We start from the raw sequence: 20,754 nt of genomic DNA on the forward strand, positions 1-20,754 counted from the left end.
CTGGAAAACATGAACGAATCCTTCACACGCCTATAACTCGGGACTATACCTCGAATCACAATGGAATTCAAGAACCTAATAGTTCTTCTATCATCCAGCAGACCTTCCTCGTCACTTCCAAGTCATATAGATACATCTCGCAGTGCTAACATACTCATCACATAGATATCCAACCGTCACTTCTACTAATAGGGACAATACCGAACATATAAGTTCAAAACACTTGCTCACACAATCAGCACTTCGGTGCTCAAGCCATAGGCAAAGATCCAGCCTCAAGTCCTCCAGACTGGCCCCACATCAAATCACAGAGATCACATCTCGCCCCTCGATAGGGGGATCACAAGCCATCGAGGCACATCTGATACTGAGCGCTCATACGCGCATGCGAACACGTGGAAGGAATTTCAAGAGTTACTTTTCAAGCTAAATCAAGGATGCACGATAAGAATTCAAGAATGTGAAGTTTTTCCTAAAGGTTCTGCAGTCTCTCGAGGATAAATACAGACGTCTCCGTGCTGATCCGCGAGACTCTACTAAACCTGCTTATGACTCGTAAGACTATGTAACCTAGGCTCTGATACCAACTTGTCACGATCCTAACCCCGAACCTGGTCGTGATGGTGCCTCTCGTGAAGACAAGGCCAGCCAATTTACACAATTCACCCTATTAACCAGTTAAATAACATAAAGATACTTCAAACATGATTCAATTGCAATATTTAGCGGAAATAGAGATAACAAAACGGAAACCCAACCCTGCACAGCCCTAACCGGGGTGTCACATGTCACAAGCATGTATTAGAGTATAAATATAACTACAAGGGCTGAAATATACAAAAACAGGACTGATGAGAAAAAGGGAGAGAAACGGTGCTGCGAACGCTGGCAGCCACCTTGATAAACTCCGATAACTCTGCCACTGATTAACCAAAACCCACTACCGGGCATATAAATACTTGCATCTACACACAAGGTGCAAGGAGTAAAGTGAGTACTCTAACTCAGTGAGTAATAAAGGTAAATAACAACTGAGCAGTAAGAAACCACGTAAGGCAAACCAACATGTTATATAGAAGCAGTGTAAAACCTTTGAGAAAAGCAATGAAGCTGTGAAATCTTTAGAGACATCTTAGCTCAGTTTAAAACCCTCTTTCGAAAATGACTTTTTCAACAATTACACAAATGAATTCAAAATAGTTAGTGCCGATAAGCACAGAATATCCGCCCCTCGGGCACAAATACCAAAGTATAACAGGTAAAATGCCAAGTAAATATGAAAGATGAACACATAAAAGTTTGCCCAACACATAAAGGTTTGCCCCTCGGGCTCACTCTCAGAATAATATCAGCCCCTCGGGCTCACTCTCAGAACAATATCAGCCTCTCGGGCTCACTCTCAGATCATGATGGGTACCCACGCTCACTGTGGGTGTGCAGACTCCGGAGGGGCCCCTTATGGCCCAAGCGCTATATCAAGCCACCTCGTGGTATCATCTCACGGCACTCGGCCTCACATCACTCGAGCCACCTCGTGGCGTATAAAAAGTATCTCAGGCCATCGGCCTCATATCACTCAGCATATCCTCACATATGGCCCTCGGCGTCACTCAGTCCGAAAATCATCACAAGCCCCTCGGGCATTAGTAAAATAGTAGTTCTCAACCCAAAACATCATTTAGAAATAGCACTTAAGTTTCAAATATGAGTAACAATGGCCAAGTTTGTAAAACAATAAAGATCAACAGGACTGAGTTCAAGTGATAAATTAATACAGTGAGGAAATAGTGATAAAAATCCCCGGAGGGTTCAAATAGTTGGCACGAAACCCAAATATGGCAATCAGCCCAAATTATGATGATAACAAACAAGTTTCAGTCAAATAAGCGGTAAAATCATCAATCGGGACGGACCAAGTCACAATCCCCAATAGTAAACAACCCCCCGCTCACTATCAGCGCGTGTCTCACCTCAATATAGCACTACGATGTGCAATCTCAGAGTATCATTTACAATCATTACTCACCTCGAACCGGCAAAATCCATAGCTCGCAACGCCTTTGATCCTCAAATTGGCCTCCACGCGCGTCGAATCTAACCAAAAGCAGAACAAATACGTCACAATATGCTAAGGGAACAAAACCCAAGAGAAAACAATCAAAAAATATCAAAAAATCCCGAAATTAGCAAAACCTGAGCCCCGGGCCCACTTAAACTCAGAAATTTTCAGATCAATAGATTCCTTATCACCTCACGAGTTCATACATATCAAAAGTTCTCAAATCCGACCCCAAATGGTCCTTCAAATCCCAAATCAAAAGTCCAATTTCTCAAGCCCTAGTTCTTCAATTTTAGGCATAGGTTTCCATGAAATTTCTAGATTAATTTCACAATAGAATCACGTTTTAGGTTCAAAAATCTTACCTCAATCAATTCTCCTTGAATCCTTCTTTAATCACCCTCAAAAAGCTCTCAAAATGCTAAACTATGAAGGAAAAATGACTCAAAATCGCGGATGAAATAACTTATAAACTTTCTGCCCAGTTCTGATATTCCTTCTTTGCGAACGCGGTCAAACACTCGTGTTCGCGATGCACAAATTTAACTTGACCAGATTTCCCTCTATGCAATCACGACCAAGGGCTCGCGAACGCGATGCTTTAGACTCCTTAACCTAAACGAACGCGGTCCCACTTACACAAGCGCGAAGAGAAACAGATCCTGGACCCTTCACGCGCCATCTTCACAACGCAAACGCGGCCTACCCTCACGCGAACATGAAGCACCAACCTCCTACCTTCCGCGAATGCGAGGCCTCAAACGCGAACGCGAAGGCCAAACGCAGACCACGCCAAAAATCCTTCTACGCGATCGCGACTCGCCCCACGCGATCGCGAAGGCCAATTTCGTCTGCAACAGCTGAACAGCTTCTGCAATGATCCAACACCAAAACTAGCCCGATTGGCCACCCGAAACTCACCCGAGGCCCCCGGGACCTCAACCAAAAGCACCGAAACATCCTAAAACCTCATTCAAACTTGCTCCAATCATCAAAACACCTCAAACAACACCAAATCCATCAATTCTCATCGAATTCAAGATTAAGTTTTCTAAAAACTTCCGAAATACGCTTTCGATCAAAACCCCAACCAAACCACGTCTAAATGACCTGAAATTTTGCACACACATCACAAATGACATAACGAAGCTACAGCAACTCTCAGAATTCCATTCCGGACTCTATATCAAAATCTCACCTATCAACCGGAAATCACCAAAATACTAACTTCGTCAATTCAAGCCTAATCCTACTCCGGACCTCCAAAACCAATTCCGATCACACTCCTAAGTCGTAAATCACCCAACGAAGCTAACCAAATCATAAAAATTCCGTTCCGAGACCATATACAAATAAGTCAACTCTTGGTCAAACCTTTCAAATTCAAAGCTTTCATCTGAGACTATTCTTTCAAATTCATTCCGATTTTCCTGAAAACCAAAACCAACGATCTACATCAGTCATAATACATTACACAGGGCAAGTCATGCTCGAGAACTGGCGATCAAAGTGCAAAAGCTCAAAATGACCGGTCGGATCGTTACAATAAGGAATCCCTGCAACGTAGTAGATACATGAGCAGTTGTACCAGAATCAAGCCACCAAGTATTATTAGGAACTTCTACTAAATTTGATTCGAAACATACAAAAGCACTAATTGTACCTTTCTTTTCGAACCAAGCTTTACGTTTCAGGCAATCTTTCTGATATTGTCCTTCCTTGTTACAGAAACGACATGTATCTGCCTTATGTTCCTTGTTAGCATCTTGTTGAGCTTTAGCACGTGCTTTCTTTTTCTTGAACTTGTTGGCCTTTACTTTAAGTCCTTTACCAGCTCCTTGACCCATGAGGTTAATTGAGTGACTCCCTTATTTCTTAAGTCTTGACTCCTCCTGAGTAAGTATACTGGACAATTCACTAACATTCCACTTATCCTTAATAGTGCTATAGTTAATTTGAAAAGGTCCATACTGAGGAGGTAACGAGTTCAGAATAAACTGAACCAAGAAAGAGTCATCCACTTTCATCCCCAAGGTCTGAAGTCTTGCTGCAATGTTAGTCATCTCGATGATATGGTTTTGCATACTACGCGACCCATCAAACTTCATGGTCGTGAGTTCAGCCATTAGTTTACTAGCGAGAGACTTATCTGCAGAACGAAAATGTTCTTCCACAAACTTCAGGTATTCCCTGGCACTTTCTGTTTGTGGAATAGTACTCTTTGTTGGCAATATTCATTCGCATAAACATAAGACTTAGCCTGTTAGAGCGTTCCCATGCTTTATGGAAAGACTTCTCATCCGAACTGCTTGAATCAGTAATGGCAGCGGGCTTACCATTCAGCAGAGCCAAGTCAAGATCCATCACACCTAAGTGGAACTAGACTTGTTCACGCCATTCAGAGAAGTTCAATCCGTTGAACAAAGTAACAGACGAAGCAAGCGAATGAAAAGGAATAGCTGCAAAATAGATAATACATGCTCACAAATCAATATGGATTCAACAAAACAGTTAAAGCATATCGTAATTCTCCTTTGGGTAAATACTACGACACACTATCATAATTTAAGTGCCCTTTAGTTTTTAATAGGTAATTAAATATTTTTAACCAAATATACATGCTATCTTTGGACAGACAATATATATTTGACTAGGAATATTAATTTACCTCATCATATTCACTATTCATAGAATAATTGATTCACCTTTGGGTAAATCCTTATGTTCTAGCAATAGTGAAAATTAATTTATCCATTTATTTTCAATCATAGGTATTTCGTTAATTTCATGGATAAACTATAATTTTATGTATGCAAACTTTTTATGAACATACTAGTTTGGCCACTTTGGTGACTAACAACCTATATAAACATAAATGCATACATAAAATAAGCATCGGGAAATTTTATGCATGTGAATATTTTAAACAATGTAGTTTGATCACTTTGGTGACTAACAAACTACATAATTTCAAAATATACATTAATTAAGCATTTTCTGCTAATAACGTTAAATATCTAATATTTAATCCTTAGATGGCAGTGAAACTCTAATGGAGATCAAACACCTAATATTTAATCCTTAAATGGTACTGAAACTCTAAAGGGGATCAAACAATGCCATCGGCAGTAATATTAAGCAAATAGGCAGTATAGGGATTCAACATCAAATCTCTTTTTATTTAATTTATAAAGATTATGGCCCCAAATTGCTTAAGAGTAGTAACCATCATCAGGATTTTTCGTAATTTTAATCAACATAACTTCATTCAATGCTACATCACATTTGAAAAGGATAAAGATATAAATAAATATATCTCGGCACTTCAACACCAAACCAACAAAGACTAGTATTTTAATTCTTAGTATAGTGTTGTGTTATTAATTGCACAAAGAACGTGAAGTCCGAAGACGAAGTGTGCGTATTAATTTTCTTCCATGGCTATAGTAATCCATAAGGTGACACACATATTACATATATGTGTTTAGCATTACATTTTTTATCGAAGATTATCAATTCAAATCCCAGGCTCATGATACCACATGTAAGCATAAACTTTAATTCATACCAGGATCTAGAACATGATAATCTTACATATAATCGTCATAGAAAACATACCTGAAGCAGAATCCATTATCTTGAAGCGGAAGCGTTATTCGGTAAATTGGTTTCTCGCCCCTTGCCCTAGCTTTCGTTACCGCCGCCTTTAGTGATGGAAGAAATAACGAATACGGTAACCCTAATGGGTGGGGAGAGGACCAATTTATAGAGGTTCTTATTTAATCCGGTACGTCCATCAAGTAACCGATCAGACAGATGAGATTTGCTCATTAATTAAATATTAATTATGGGCCTAATTTTATTGGGCTACATATACACATAGGAAGTAACTTACAACTAATACTTAGCTTTTGGGTTGACAAGTTTGATTTTTCAATTAAATAATAAATAGTGCAATAATAACAAAAAACCAAAAAAAAAAAAAAAATCGATGATGAGATTTATTTAAATTTGAGATGAGCAAGTGTCTTTTCAATTATGATGAGAAAAGTCATATAATAAATAATACCACATAACTGAAATCTTAATAAAATCATAATGAAAAAACTTCAAGAAACAACTAAATAAGCTTGCACAAAAAAAACTAAAAAACTAAAAAATATTATTATGAGAAAATTCATACAATGGATTATATAACATAACTAAAATCATAATAGATAAAGCCAATAAAAAAATAGAACAATGAAAGAAGTGGCAAGCCGTTGGAGATATTAGCAAAGCTAAATAAGTTGGCTGATTTTTCGTTGGACGAAGAAATTTAACTTTTTGAGGTTAATTGTTCCTCTTCTCTAGCAACAATTTTATAGAGACAACTCAATGAAATTCATGTATTTATTTTTTGATATAATTCTTTGGAATGCAGTCGCTAAATTAATATGCAATATGCATCTATTTTTATTAATTCTCTCTGCTCTTTTTTTATAGAAAGAATTACAAGAAAATACATTTGACTTCACACTATAACAAAAAATGGCATATATTTTTTAAGTTTACCCGGTATACCCCAGTTTGTATAGAATTTAAAGGAAAGTTTCAATCACTAAACTAGTTCTCTTTTTTCCTACACGCCCAAAATGCTCTCTCTCCATGTACCTCTTTGTTCTCTACAGATCATCATCTTCTATCCTCTATATTTTTTTTAGATCTATCTCCCATAGTCATCTTCTATCTTTTATAATTTTTAAATCTATCTTTCATCCTATCTTTTCTCCTCTCTAATTTTTAGGCACTGATGAAGCTAAAGTTTTCAGATCTGGAAGTTAAAGTTTACAGATCTAGAAGTTTTCATTGTGAATTGGTGATATCAAAAGGAGTTCAAAATTTAAATTTGAAGTGATTTGGAGTAGATTTGAACAAGATTTGAGTTAAATTTCAGAAAAAAATGCAAGGAAGAAGACAAAGTCATTTTTTTATATAATATTGTATAATAGTGTATATGAGTGTATAAACACATCTTATACACTATTATACACTTTTATACACCTTTAAACAAGCGTCTATAGACAAACTTCTTCCACGATTTTCAGTTACAATTCTTGCTCAAAATCAGTCCAAATCTCCATTAAATGACTTCAAATTTTATATACAACCTCCTTATACTATTTCTAACAATTCTAGATAATACCCACTCTAAATTTCTCACAAAATCAAATTCAGAATCTAAACTCACATATTTAAGCTTGTTAAAAATCTAATTTTAACCACCCAAATGGATTTGGTTTGTTGAACTAATATTTGAGTTACAGTTACTGATTCGAAAATTAACTTAAAAGCTTGAGCAATCTTTTTTAGAAATTAAATAGTAATTTTGAGAAGGAATTTTTACATTCCTATGCCATATAGGAAACTATATTACCCTCAATGTTTAAGGTTTGATATAATTATATTTAGTATACCTAATTACCATTTATATACCATTAGTGGTTTTTAAGGGTATTAAGTACACTCATAATTTAATGGTACTGTATATTCCTTCTAATACCACTCCCCCCACGTTTCTCTCTCCAATTCCCACAGCTTCACCCACATTTCCCTCCCACACCCATGATTTCTGTATCAAAATCCCATTATTTCTTCCATAGTCAAGGCACTGTCAGCACCTCTGCAATCTTATCCCAATGTTTTTGTGCCCGGAGAAGATGAGCACAAGCCTGGTCGATTTGATGGCTATGATTTCAGGTTCCTTCAGTAATGTAAGAGGAAAGGAAAAGAGAGCAGTAATTCCACCATTGACAGCCATTAAAAAGCTTTGAAGCTTTGAATTCAAATTTAGGTTTTCAAGAATCATTATTTGTTTGGAATGGGTGTTGTTGTAAATAATTGGAAATATGGTTTGGAGTTTATATCTCAATTTTGAGGGAATTTGGTGAAGATTAGACTTGGTTTTGGCTGAATTTCATATTGAAACTCGAAGTAGAAGAAAACATGACATACATTATATTGCAGCAATTGTAGATAAATTGTAGATTGTTGTTTATTATTTTTGAGCTTTTGTGTTTTTGTGTTAAAAGTTTTGATGGGAGCTTGTTATTCCACTTTGTCTATTTTGGAGCTAACTTGTGCAGAGGAGAAGATGTTGTTTAAGTTATATATATTGCTATACCTTTAAATTCAAGAAAGTATGGTTGTATTGTATTTAAAGAGGCGTGAATTTGTAGAATAGGTTGAATGTGAGTAATGAGTCAAATAAGACTCACAATGGCTTATTTTCTACATTTAATCTACAACAAAACTACATATCATTTGAAAGATTAATATGAAAATACATAATTTAATGTTTCTACAAAATTTCTACAAACTGTTCATAACAGAATTTATCTTTCTTTTCATGCATGTTCATCTGTAACACTAAAGTTACTTGATATGCCAACATCTCCCGTTATAGAGGAATACAACTTATCTATAATTTTCTACAACTTTCACACATTATTTCCACCCAGTTAAATATAACTACAATAACATAAAATTTGAGCTTTGTGTTTTGTGTTAAAAGTTTTAATGGGAGCTTGTTATTCCACTTACTCTGTTTTGGAGCTAACTTGTGCAGAGGAGAAGATGTTTTTTAAGTTATATATATTGCTATACCTTTAAATTCAAGAAAGTATGGTTGTATTGTAGTTAAAGAGGCGTGAATTTGTAGAATAGGTTGAGTGTGAGGAATGAGTCAAATAAGACTGACACAGGCTTGTGTTCTACATTTATTCTACAATAAAACTGCATATCATTTGAAAAATTAATATGAAAATACAGAATTTCAATGTTTCTACAAAGTATCTACAAAATTTCTACAAACTGTTCATAACAGAATTTATCTTTATTTTCATGCATGTTCGCCTGCAATACTAAAGTTACTTGATATGCCAACATCTCTCGTTATAGAGGAATACAACTTATCTATAATTTTCTACAACTTTCACACATTATTTCCACCTAGTGAAATACAACTACAATAACATAAAACTTACATATAAATTTTATACAAAATTTATACAATATGTCTTTTGTATATTTTGTATCTGATTTATACATAGTAAAAATAATTTTCATACAACGAATTATATGTTATACAACTTATCTACAAATTCTCTACAATTTTCGTATATTATTTCTATTAAGTTATATATAACTACAATATAATACCACTTAAATATAATTTTTATACAATATTGTTTAACTTTCATATAATAGTTAAATGAATAAAAGAAAAATAAATAAACAACAGAATACAATTTTTCTACAATTTATCTACAATTTTTCTATAATTTCTGCAATATAATGTATGTCATGTATTCTTCTTCGAGTTTCAATCCAAAATTCATCCAAAACCAAGTCTAATCTTCACCAAAACCCCTCAAAATTGAGATATAAACTCCAAACCATATTCCCAATTATTTGCAACAACACCCAATCCAAACAAATAATGATTTTTGAAAACTCAAATTTGAATTCTAAGCTTCAAAGCTTTTTAATGGCTGTCAATGATGGAATTGCTGCTCTCTTTTCCTTTGCTTTGTATTACTGAAATTTGGACATAATTGCGTTTGATGTAGAAGAATTGTAGAAGATTTAGTCATTTTTGATTTGTGAAATCAGAAAAAAGTTTGAAACACAGTGTATCGAAAAAGCAGAGACGCTAAATTTGAAACGAAACTGACGAAGAAGATTAATGTGCGTGATTTGCGTTGTGGAAGATCTGGAAGAATATTTAATTCCCCAATTTTAGCGCGCCTAAATAAGGAAGCCTACAGCTACAATGATTCCTTATCTAATGCATTGTCTATATTATGTAGAAATACTATTAGCATGAAGGGTAATATGCAAACTATGAACATATTTGGTAATATAATTTCCTATATGGTATAGGAACGAAAATTTCCCCTTTGAAAACATGTGGAGTTGGATGTTAAATCTTAGCCTGTTATTTTTGGGCTAGTTAGTTGTAAATTAAAATATGAACTATAAAATTGAAAAGTAGGGATCTCAATTGTTCTTAGGTAAAATTTTCCCTTTTTTATATTGAACGATCCGCGTACTAGTATATACTAAATCTAAAGGACAATGATGTGTGCTTAGTATACTGATTTTTTTTTTCTTTTCCATTTTTGGTTTAGTTTGTAAAGTATTTTTGGACACATTCTTATAAAGTGCAGAATAAAGAGAAATATGTGGAAAGAGAAGGGAAAGAAACTATGATAAAGAAGATACTAATACTTAGCTTTTGGGATAAGAAGTTTCATTTTTTAATAAACTCCTTTCATACATAAAAGTGATGGATTAAAATATTTCCTAAATCAATATTGACAAGATAAATGGATTTGATTATCACCAACTTTTGAAGTCTTGTATTATATGGATTCTCTTCTTTACCATAAGTAGAATTTTGTTTGAATGGAAACGTCATCTTTTGTTTACCTTTTGTAAATAATGGAAGTTAAGCCAAGTTACGAAAGGGTTGACCCGGAAAATATGGTAAGACATAGGTTTTAAATATTAGTTTGGTCGAGAAAATAAGTCATTCATTAATGATATCATTTTTAATTTGTTTTTGCACTCCAAAAGGTTACTAGCTACTACCATCAACTAAAAGAAACTTTTGACTTCACAGTAGCTCGTCTTGTAATTTTTTTTTTTTTTTTTTTTTTTTGGGTTTTCCATCGGAACCCGGCTAAAATTATTCGTGCCGAAAAGTCTAGTTCCGAAAGGTAAAGCATTTCCTAATAAAAATAACTTCATATTAGAGTCTGCTCGAGTCTTCTGATTAAAAATAAAAATATATTTACCGCTTCACCACAACATTTGTTTGTATCTAAAATATAGTTCAATTATAAATTAAACTTTGTTGTATTCCTAACAACTCTGTCAACGTCAACAACTCAAAATAATCTGCGCTTCTCTTTTTAGAGGGATTTTCTGTTTTCTTAGTTTTCTTATTTTTGGGAATACACAATCTTAAAGAGAGTAGTAAACTGTAAAAGCTGTTACTATTATTTTCGTGATAACAAGAGGGAGTCATAAAGAGGAATATGGGGCTACGTACGCACGAGGTGATGAGAGTCCGTACGTAGCTATTATTATGTATAATTTCGGGTAATCTAGGACCCAAAAGCATGCTATACCTGAAATATCTGTAATCTTGTTGGTAGTTGAATTGCTTAAATCTTATCGAATTGATAAATGAATTTCAAAAAGGGATTAAACTTCATTTTATTAATCGTTAAAAGAGAATTGGCTTTTATTTGGATAGAACTTCCCCGATAAATTCTTAATTAACTGTTTGAATATGTGATTCTATGTGTACATGCGTCGCATGTATGATTCGCGAGCAGGGTGTTTGTTTATTTTATGTTGACCACATCGCATGGATGATTCGCGAACGGGGTAATAGATGCATCTATGGTTCGCGCCGTTCGACCTTCGGCAATGCACATTTTACATTTATGTTAGATCGGGCTATACGACCTCGGCATGATATGCGCATGCTTGTATTGCTTGCCTGAGAATTCTAAATGTTGATAACTGCCCTTCCTCGCCAGAGATAAATTGATAAAGATAATGAAAAATAAATTTTTGGAAATCCTTCATTATTTGAGAAGTTATTTACCTGCTTTCCGGCTTTATGAGTTAAATTTTGCTTTATGAAATCCATGAATTTCTCACACTTTTACAATATTATTATTGGACCATTAGTAAGTGTTGAAGTCGACTTCTCGGCTCTACTTCTTCTAGATTAGACGAGATACTCATTGGGTACACGTTGTTTTCGTACTCATACTACACTTGTTGTGCATTTTTGTTGCACAGGTTTATATGTGGCTAATGGCTCAGTGGCATAGCAGCATGGTTGATACGGAGACTTAGGTGAGCTACATTTATCGAGACGACCACAGCCAGCAGAGTCCCCTATATAGTATTTTACTGTGCTTTGCATGCACATATCACATGAATCGCAGATTAACCGATCAGTTAAAGTTACTTCTACTCAATATTTCAGACCTTCTGCAATTTCTGATATATTAAAGGTTAGATCCACAAACTTAGATAATATATACTCACTCTATTTTAATTTATGAGAACCTATTTCCTTTTTAGTCCGTGCCAAAAAGAATTACTCTTTTCCCTATTTGGAAATAATTTACCTTTATGCAGTAATTTATAGCCACACAAAATATATGTGCCTCATTTTATACCATAAGTTCAAAACTCTTATCTCTTTTCTTAAACACCGTACTCGATCAAATGAGTTCACATAAATTAAAATGGAGAGAGTAGTATTCCAAAATTATGAAAATATATTGAATATCATAGGGAACATTGTTGCCGGTTTTATATCACTACTACTCATGGTCGTGCGTCTAGTGGTACTAGTGAAGTGTCTCACAAAATGAGTGTATATTTGATTCTTATTATCCTCTTTTCCTTTGGTTAAGTCACGTTTTATCTCTATTTTTAAAAGTTTTATGATCCAAAATTTCAACCAGTGGGATCGTGATGGCGCTAAACATTATTTGTTAGGCAAATCAACACACAACAGTTAAGTACAAAAGTATAACAATAAATGACTAATCAGCAAGATAATAAGAAAAGTAAGAGCAGCTCGAAAATGAACAAGATAAGTCTGAAATCCATACTAACGTTCAACCCTCCCAAGATGTAGAGTCACAAGTACACGAGTTTCTAGAGTTCAGTACATACACTATTTTGAAAGAAATACAACAATGTTCGAAATGTGGAAACAATACAATAAAAACAGGAAGGTGACTCTAGGCTTGCGAACAAAATGCAGCTCTACCTTGAATCACCCGACTCGTATCTGCTAAGCAATTCTCGGGACTCCGCTGGTACCAATGTCCTGATCGGCACAGGAAGTGCAGAAATATAGTATGAGTATAATCGGCCCAATGTACTCAGTAAGTGTCGAGCCTAACCCCAACGGGATAGTGACGAGGCTAAGACAAGACACCTACAATAAACTTATGAAATAATATATTAAGAGTAATGAAATAACAAGTAAAGTGTCAGATATAAAGACGGAATAACAACAAGTAAAGAAATAACAAGTATATAAGTAAAGGGGCTTAAAGCAGAAGCTTAGAGTAGAGTGACAACAACTCCGAACAATCTTTCAAAAGCAAATAACAAAGCCATAAAGCCAAGTTCACATTTCAATGTCAAAGTAAAGAACAATGAAATAAACAAAATTGCACGACATCACCCTTCGTACTTTTACTCTCATCCTCATATAATAATGTAAAACAATTGCACGACATTACTCTTCATGAGTTTACTCTCATCCTCACATAATAAAATAGTAATCAAGCACGGAAATATCCTTCGTGCATATCCTCACATTCACGCAAGCAATAATATCAATATGTAAATAAGGCACGAAACGCCTTTCGTCACAATCACTCTTCCTCACAAGCACGACAACATCCTTCGTGCATGTCACTCTTCCTCACCATGCAATCACAAACAACACAATACCAAGAAAGGTTAGAAGCAAATTAAACATCAACAATGGTATTTGAACACAACTCGTCATATGAGAATCTTTCAATGATTAATGCCAATAACCAATCAACAAATTCACGATCTCAACACCCATTACCATAATAATCTCAACGTAAGAAATAACATGAATACGAGTAATCAAAGAATTAATCAATCTATCTAAGACATGAAAGACATAATACACAAAATAACATGGCACAATTAAGACTAATTTTGCTCCATGCTTATCTCATGGCCAATGCATATACACACGTCACCTTGTATATGTGCCACCCCCAACACATGGATCACATAGCAAATAGACTCGATTCCACCTTATTTCCCTCAAATCAATATTAAACAAGACACTTACCTCTTTTCGGAACACAATCAACAATCCAACACGGCTTTTTTTTAGAACAAGCCTTCAAATCAAACAAAGATCCCAACTCCCAGTCCCCCTTAGCAAATGCGAGCCTGACTTTGCAAAAGTGAAGCTCGCATTTGCGAACAAGTTCTCGCAAATGCGAGACCTGCAGACATTCAACATCAATAGTCTCGTTAAGCCAAAAAAATCAGTGTGTAACGCCTCCGAAACTCACCCAAGCCCCTCGGGTTTCAATTCGGACATCCACACGAGTGTAATAACATCATACAAACTCGCTTGCTAGCTCAAATCATCAAAATAACATGAAATACCAATAATATGTCATTAAAACTCAAGATTTTTAAGTTTAAAACTCATTTTCAACTTTTCACATAATGCGCCGAAACCGCCTCGGATCTCCCGGACCCCAACCAAATATACGTACAAGTCCAAAATCATTATATGAACCTACTGAAATCGTCAAAATATCGATCCGAGCTCATTTACAAAAAGCGTTGACCGTGGTCACCTCTGGTGACATTTAAAGTAAATAATCACATTTTCTTTAGAATTTCACATATGAACTTTTCGGATATCGACATGGACCATACACACAAGTCATAAATCATCAAATTGAGATATGTAAAGTCTCGGAACACACAAAAAGAAGCTAGTATTCAAAATGACCTATCGAATCATTACAATGTGCAACCTTGGAAAATTACCCTTTCGGACAACATTAGACTCAGGTATAATAATTGCTCATATAACTTTCAGTTTGCTCACAAAATATTATACTGCGGTCTAACTTTTGAATAACTTATATAAGTTTCAATCGTGGTCTAGCGTCTGCAATAATTTACAAAAATTTAAACTGTGATCTAATATTTTATCATAAAATGTTTAATTTGCTCAATATATTTAGACCGTGGTTTAAACGGTCAATCAATTACAGGAGAAATAAAAGATGACCATTTACTAAAGATGATACAGAAAAGGACAACCGGCAAAAATTTCACCCATTTCTATCACTGTAATAGATTTTTTGTTTTCCTAAAAGAAGTTACATTTAAAAAAAAAAAAAAAACTTTCTAATGATATCCCAAAAAAACAAAAATAGAAACTTCGGGGAAATTGCTTGCTCCAAATCATTTCTTATATAATGTATATTCAAGGCCACCGTACTCACACAGACAGTTATCACTACTTACCAATACAACAGTGTACTCAAAACCCTTCATACTCCATAGTTATCTCTCTTGGTTACGTTTCTTATAATTACATATTTAAAACTATTTGCATCAGCATAGATTAAAACCAAACAAATACAAAAAAGAATACACGACATTTTCAAAACCAATGTCTTCATCATCAGCACCGGCAGCAGAAACATGGCTCTTAGAAAATGGAAATATTAAACCCTTAAGCAAAGAAATGAGGCACGGACATGGCCGTAGCCGAACAGCTCATAACGTGTCCTCTGCATCTCTGAGAAAAAAATCCGATCTTACCCTTGTCCGTAAAGTACCTTGCAGCATTGTTAGAGATGTTCTTGCTAATATTCAAGAGGTCATTTTAGGAACTAAACTTTTTGTGCTCTTCATTGCTGTCCCTTTTGCCATTCTTGCTCATTACCAAAACTTTGGAAGAGTAAGTCATCTTCTCTTTTCTTTTTATTATTGTTAATTTTTTTTGTTGATTTTATTGAATTACTTTGATCATTTTATCTAATGCTTAATTACAATTTAACATGATATTAGATATTAGAGTCAGAGACGCACCCATGATTTGAAAGTTGCCGATGCACTTTTGCATTCAACCAAAATCTACTTTATATACCAGGAGTCATTATTAATGTATCACTATATATATATATATATATATATATATATATATATATATTTACTGAACTCTTCAGGTGCCAGTGAACTCTCTAATTACTATATAGGTCCGCCTCTGATTAGAATAGGTAATAGGTTGTCCAGTGTTCTATCTCACTGTCACCCAAAATTAAAGGAAAAATATATTTTTAGTGAAACGAAGAACCAGACACGAACGTGACGAGGTGTAATGAAGATAAAATACATAGAGTAATTAACTAATCAAAACTGTATTTTATTAAATATTATAAATTTTAGATTAGATGGTTATGTAGTTCTAACAGATTATGACCTTATGCATGAATGAAACACAAAATACTAGAAGTTTGAGTAGTATTTTAAACGGTGATTAAATTTTCATTTTGGACAAGCAAAAAGAGCCGTTGAATGATACGGATCTGAGAAGCTATTATTTAATCAACACTTCTGTTATTTCTTATTATTAATTTATTTCATTGTACTGACATTCTTATTATTTTTTCTTAAAAAAATCAGTCATGGGTTTTTGGATTGAGTTTAGTTGGACTCACACCATTGGCTGAACGGATCAGCTTTTTGACAGAGTAAGGAGATTGATTCCCTAATTTATAATCAAAATTTTATATATTAATTTAATTTACTATTATCTGATTATTATTTTTGTTTCCTTCCGTTTATGATCGTTGAATTTGCAGACAAATAGCTTTCTTCACTGGTCCAACAGGTACTAACTAATTTACCATTTATTTTTATATATAGCTTTCATGTAAGTCTGAACTAGAAACCTCTTTGTTTATTTCGCCAATATTTTAATTAGAACTCCCAATATATATTCTTTCTCCAATAAAAAGAAAAAAAGATAAAGGATAAAGAGAAGATAAGATTGAAGTGCAGTTCTGTATCCTCTCTATAACAGCTTTAGTTTTAGCATTAATATTATCAAAGAGATTTCTTTTTTAGCCAGGATAATGTATACAGGAGGACCACAAAGCGTACGATGACCTAATCTTAGGAACTGAAAATTGAACAAATAAATTTAATTTTTGCACTGGCGGTGTACAATTCTTTTATACCATCTTCAACAACAGTTATATTGATAATGTAAAGGTATTTTGAGTCTTTAATTGCATGATTATTTTTGGTGTTTTCTTAATAAAATAAATTGATGCTTTTAGCTTGACAGAAAAAAAGGTATTAGGGTTCCTTTTTATTTTTGGGATCCGACTAATTAATAAATATTGTGCATGTGTTTTTGTTCAGTTGGAGGGCTTCTAAATGCAACGTGTGGGAACGCAACGGAACTGATAATAGCAATTCTTGCTCTGACGCAACACAAAGTAGATGTTGTGAAATACTCCCTATTGGGCTCTATACTTTCAAACCTTCTTCTGGTTCTTGGCACCTCCCTCTTCTGTGGTGGCATTGCTAATCTCTCCAAGGAACAAAAATATGACAGGGTACGTACTATATATTTTTTTGTTATTTTCTCATTTTTGAAAAATATTTTTACCCCCCGAACACTAAAAACATGTTCTTTTACGAAATGTTCACTTTTCCGCCTCTCTCCCTCACTATTAATTAGTGTTTGGATTAAGAGATTAACATATATGTACAACAACTTTTTAATTTTACTGGCTTTATGTAATTGAACAGAAACAAGCAGATGTGAACTCACTGCTTTTGCTGTTGGGACTATTATGTCATATGCTACCATTGATGTTTCGTTATGCTGGAGTTGGAGAATCTGTTGCTGTTACAGCTAAAGCAACTCTTCTTCTATCAAGAGTCAGCTGCATTGTCATGCTCATTGCCTACCTCGGTTACCTAGTTTTCCAGTTGTGGACCCACCGCCAACTTTTTGACGCACAAGCTGTAAGTCTCCGTATTTATCACGAGTTTAAGTTACAAATGTAAGTCATATACTTATTTTTTCTTTTATAAGGTGCGCCTGGCTTGGGCTGTAGTGCGACGCGCAAGGCCCAAGTGGCAAACTACCTTGTCGTACCTTTCCCCTTAAAAAATTAAATAATATTGTGCTGACTAATAACCCATATATCAGATATTAAATTAATAAGAACATATACTATACTTCATCTTAGCTAAAAGGTCGAGAAAGGTATGTTGCCGTCACAACTGAAATTATTATATTGATTGTATATTTTTTTTTTCACGATTAGCAAGTAAAACGTAAATTTAATCAACTTATGTGAACGGATAGTGTCCAACTTTTTAACCATCAAGTTAAGATGACTTATAACAATGTATAACTGTTTATAATTATCTTAATGTGATAACCTGCAAATGTTGCAAAAACAATGTTACAACCGTTTAAATTATACTAATAATGTTTTTTTTTTTTACATTGTTAGTATATATAAGTTAAATCCTCCTTCATTAGTTGTTGCTAGCTATTGCATGACTCGATTCATATTGAATTTGACTAAGTTATAAATTGTTATAATGATCAGGAAGAAAATGAAGATGATGACACAGTCGAAGAAGAGGAAGCAGTGCTTGGATTCTGGAGTGCATTTGCATGGTTGGTAGGAATGACTGCAGTTGTTGCTCTATTATCTGAATATGTTGTTGGTACTATTGAGGTCAGTAATTAATGAACTAATTAATAATCATTAAAGATATATATTCTTTTTAATTATGAAGTCTTGACAATTTAATTTATTTGACATTAAAATTCAACAGGCAGCATCAGATTCTTGGGGAATCTCAGTGAGCTTCATCAGTGTTATTTTGTTACCAATTGTTGGAAATGCTGCAGAACATGCTGGCGCTGTCATTTTTGCTTTCAAAAATAAATTGGTATGTCGAATTTGAATAGTGATCATATTCCTGCATTAATAATAAGCTAATAAGGGAACCTAAAAATCGATTTGGTGCATAACGCAGGACATTTCTTTGGGAGTTGCCCTAGGCTCAGCAACTCAAATTGCCATGTTTGTGGTACGTATCTCACTCCCCTATATTCCTAATTTATTTCAGAGTTTAATTTTGTGCACTAATAATGTAAAAGATTTTTTTACGCTATTAGGTCGCAAGATAACAACAAATAATTATCAATTCATAATAATTAAAACTAGTAATATGAAATATGGCAGATTACTGCTACAATATATTAAAATATACTTATACTGAAATAACTCTTTACAATGTAATATATATATTTCGCCTAACTTTTCGACTTAAATCTTCGACATATACTATTTTCCCCTCAATATAATAACTTTCTTCATTTCCAACTGTTTTGAATTAAGTAATATTACTTATCAAAGGTTTTTATATTTCAAATTTCAACCAATTAGATGATCACTATATAAAACTTGAACTATTATATGACCTAATTTATGATATCTTCTGATTTACATCATTCAGGTTCCATTAAGTGTTATTGTCGCATGGATTATTGGTGAGAGAATGGATCTTGATTTTAGTCTTCTTGAGACTGGCTCCCTCGGTTTGGCAATAATTGTCACAGCTTTCACTTTACAGGTAATTAATTTTTGGGTCGCTATGTGATAGCCCTAAGAGCTACGTTGTTTGAACTTTTTAAAAATTTTGTCGCACATATGTCAGATTCTCTAAAAAGTAAAGCCATTTTTTAGAGGATTGATAGAGGATTGGGCTACATTTTTGAAGAGTACAAACAATTCATCATACGATAATTATATCTTCTTTAATCAAATAACAGTTAATAATGACACTTTTAATTGTACTTGCAGGATGGAACATCACATTATATCAAAGGATTAGTCCTCCTGCTCTGTTACATTGTCATTGGAACATGTTTTTTCTTCTACAACAGACCACAAAGTAAGATCTCCATCTAAATTTTCTTTTATATTATATAGAAATATCTAATCATTTCCTAAATGGATTTAAGTTATATATACTTAGTTAGATTAACCTCTACTAGCATTAATTATTACTTTTACAAGGTTATCAGTTACATAAAACTTACTATATAGAGGTTTACTTGTAATTACTTATAGTTAACTTAATTGCATAAATATTTTTTACACCCTCCGTCCATAAAAATTAAACTCTTTTCAAATTATCAAGGTTTTATTCTTGGGTACAATAGATCTTTTTCATCACCTTCAGAAGATGATGCAGTAGAAAAAGTTCCAACTCTCATTTCGTTGAAAATTTCACTAATTATTTTTTGCTCTTTTTGTATAGACCAACCAAATGGTATCAACTTTGGCTCATCAACTGGTGGAATCGTAAGAGTTTGATTATTACAATTTGTATCAACAAAAGGCTGGAAACCAACAAAAACTGGATGCATATCATATTCTTTGATTGGGAATATTGGGTTTTACGGAATTATGATGAGAGTTTGATGTACTATTCTTTTTTTGTGTGTATTTAATGGGATGATTGAAGCATGATCGTTGTAAGTCTATAATATAGTTTATTATTCTGTAGTTGCTGAGGGTACGGTTTCTTATACCAGCAACTGGTTGTAAGGGTTTCGCTTTTATTTACAGCTTTCAAAAAAAAAAAAATGGAAATCTCCATTGCAGTTTTTATATATGGGATTGTCAAATCCTTTGGGAGAAAATATATGGAATATCTTTTATGTTGACTATGGTTAAGACCATGCTTTAGTTACTTAAATCTGAATCATTGATATTACTTTTAATAGTGCAATATGTGTCATCCATTCAAGTAAGAATTTGAAAAAAAATAAACACAATAGGAAATGGAGAGGACTAGTCCGGTATGGAAAAAATTATATAATGCTGAGTTTGTTGGAGAAGAATGCTAATGGCACATTTTATTGGAGCAGTTGTGACAGATGGCACACACGTCGGAAGACATGTTGCAGTCACTCCCCAGTCAATTGCTCTGTTATTTTGATTATATAGTGGAGCCTCCAGATATGGATATAACCTATGAGA

General features: G+C 33.9%; 1 protein-coding gene and 1 pseudogene across 1 annotated transcript; one reads left to right on the forward strand and one right to left on the reverse strand.

Annotated features, from left to right (window-relative positions):
- Nucleotides 1-15,163: 15,163 nt before the first annotated feature.
- LOC104214278 (vacuolar cation/proton exchanger 3) lies at nt 15,164-20,438 on the forward strand. The gene is made up of 11 exons (XM_009763931.2): nt 15,164-15,626; nt 16,352-16,419; nt 16,531-16,559; nt 17,096-17,292; nt 17,489-17,707; nt 18,304-18,435; nt 18,536-18,652; nt 18,740-18,793; nt 19,223-19,339; nt 19,570-19,660; nt 20,030-20,438. The coding sequence occupies exons 1-11, from the start codon at nt 15,336-15,338 to the stop codon at nt 20,083-20,085; spliced, it is 1,371 nt and encodes a 456-aa protein (XP_009762233.1). The 5' UTR covers nt 15,164-15,335; the 3' UTR covers nt 20,086-20,438.
- Nucleotides 17,773-17,955, reverse strand: LOC138874270 (U2 spliceosomal RNA; annotated as a pseudogene).
- Nucleotides 20,439-20,754: the final 316 nt, after the last annotated feature.

This window comes from Nicotiana sylvestris, chromosome 7 (assembly GCF_000393655.2).
Source record: "Nicotiana sylvestris chromosome 7, ASM39365v2, whole genome shotgun sequence".
NCBI lineage: Eukaryota > Viridiplantae > Streptophyta > Magnoliopsida > Solanales > Solanaceae > Nicotiana > Nicotiana sylvestris.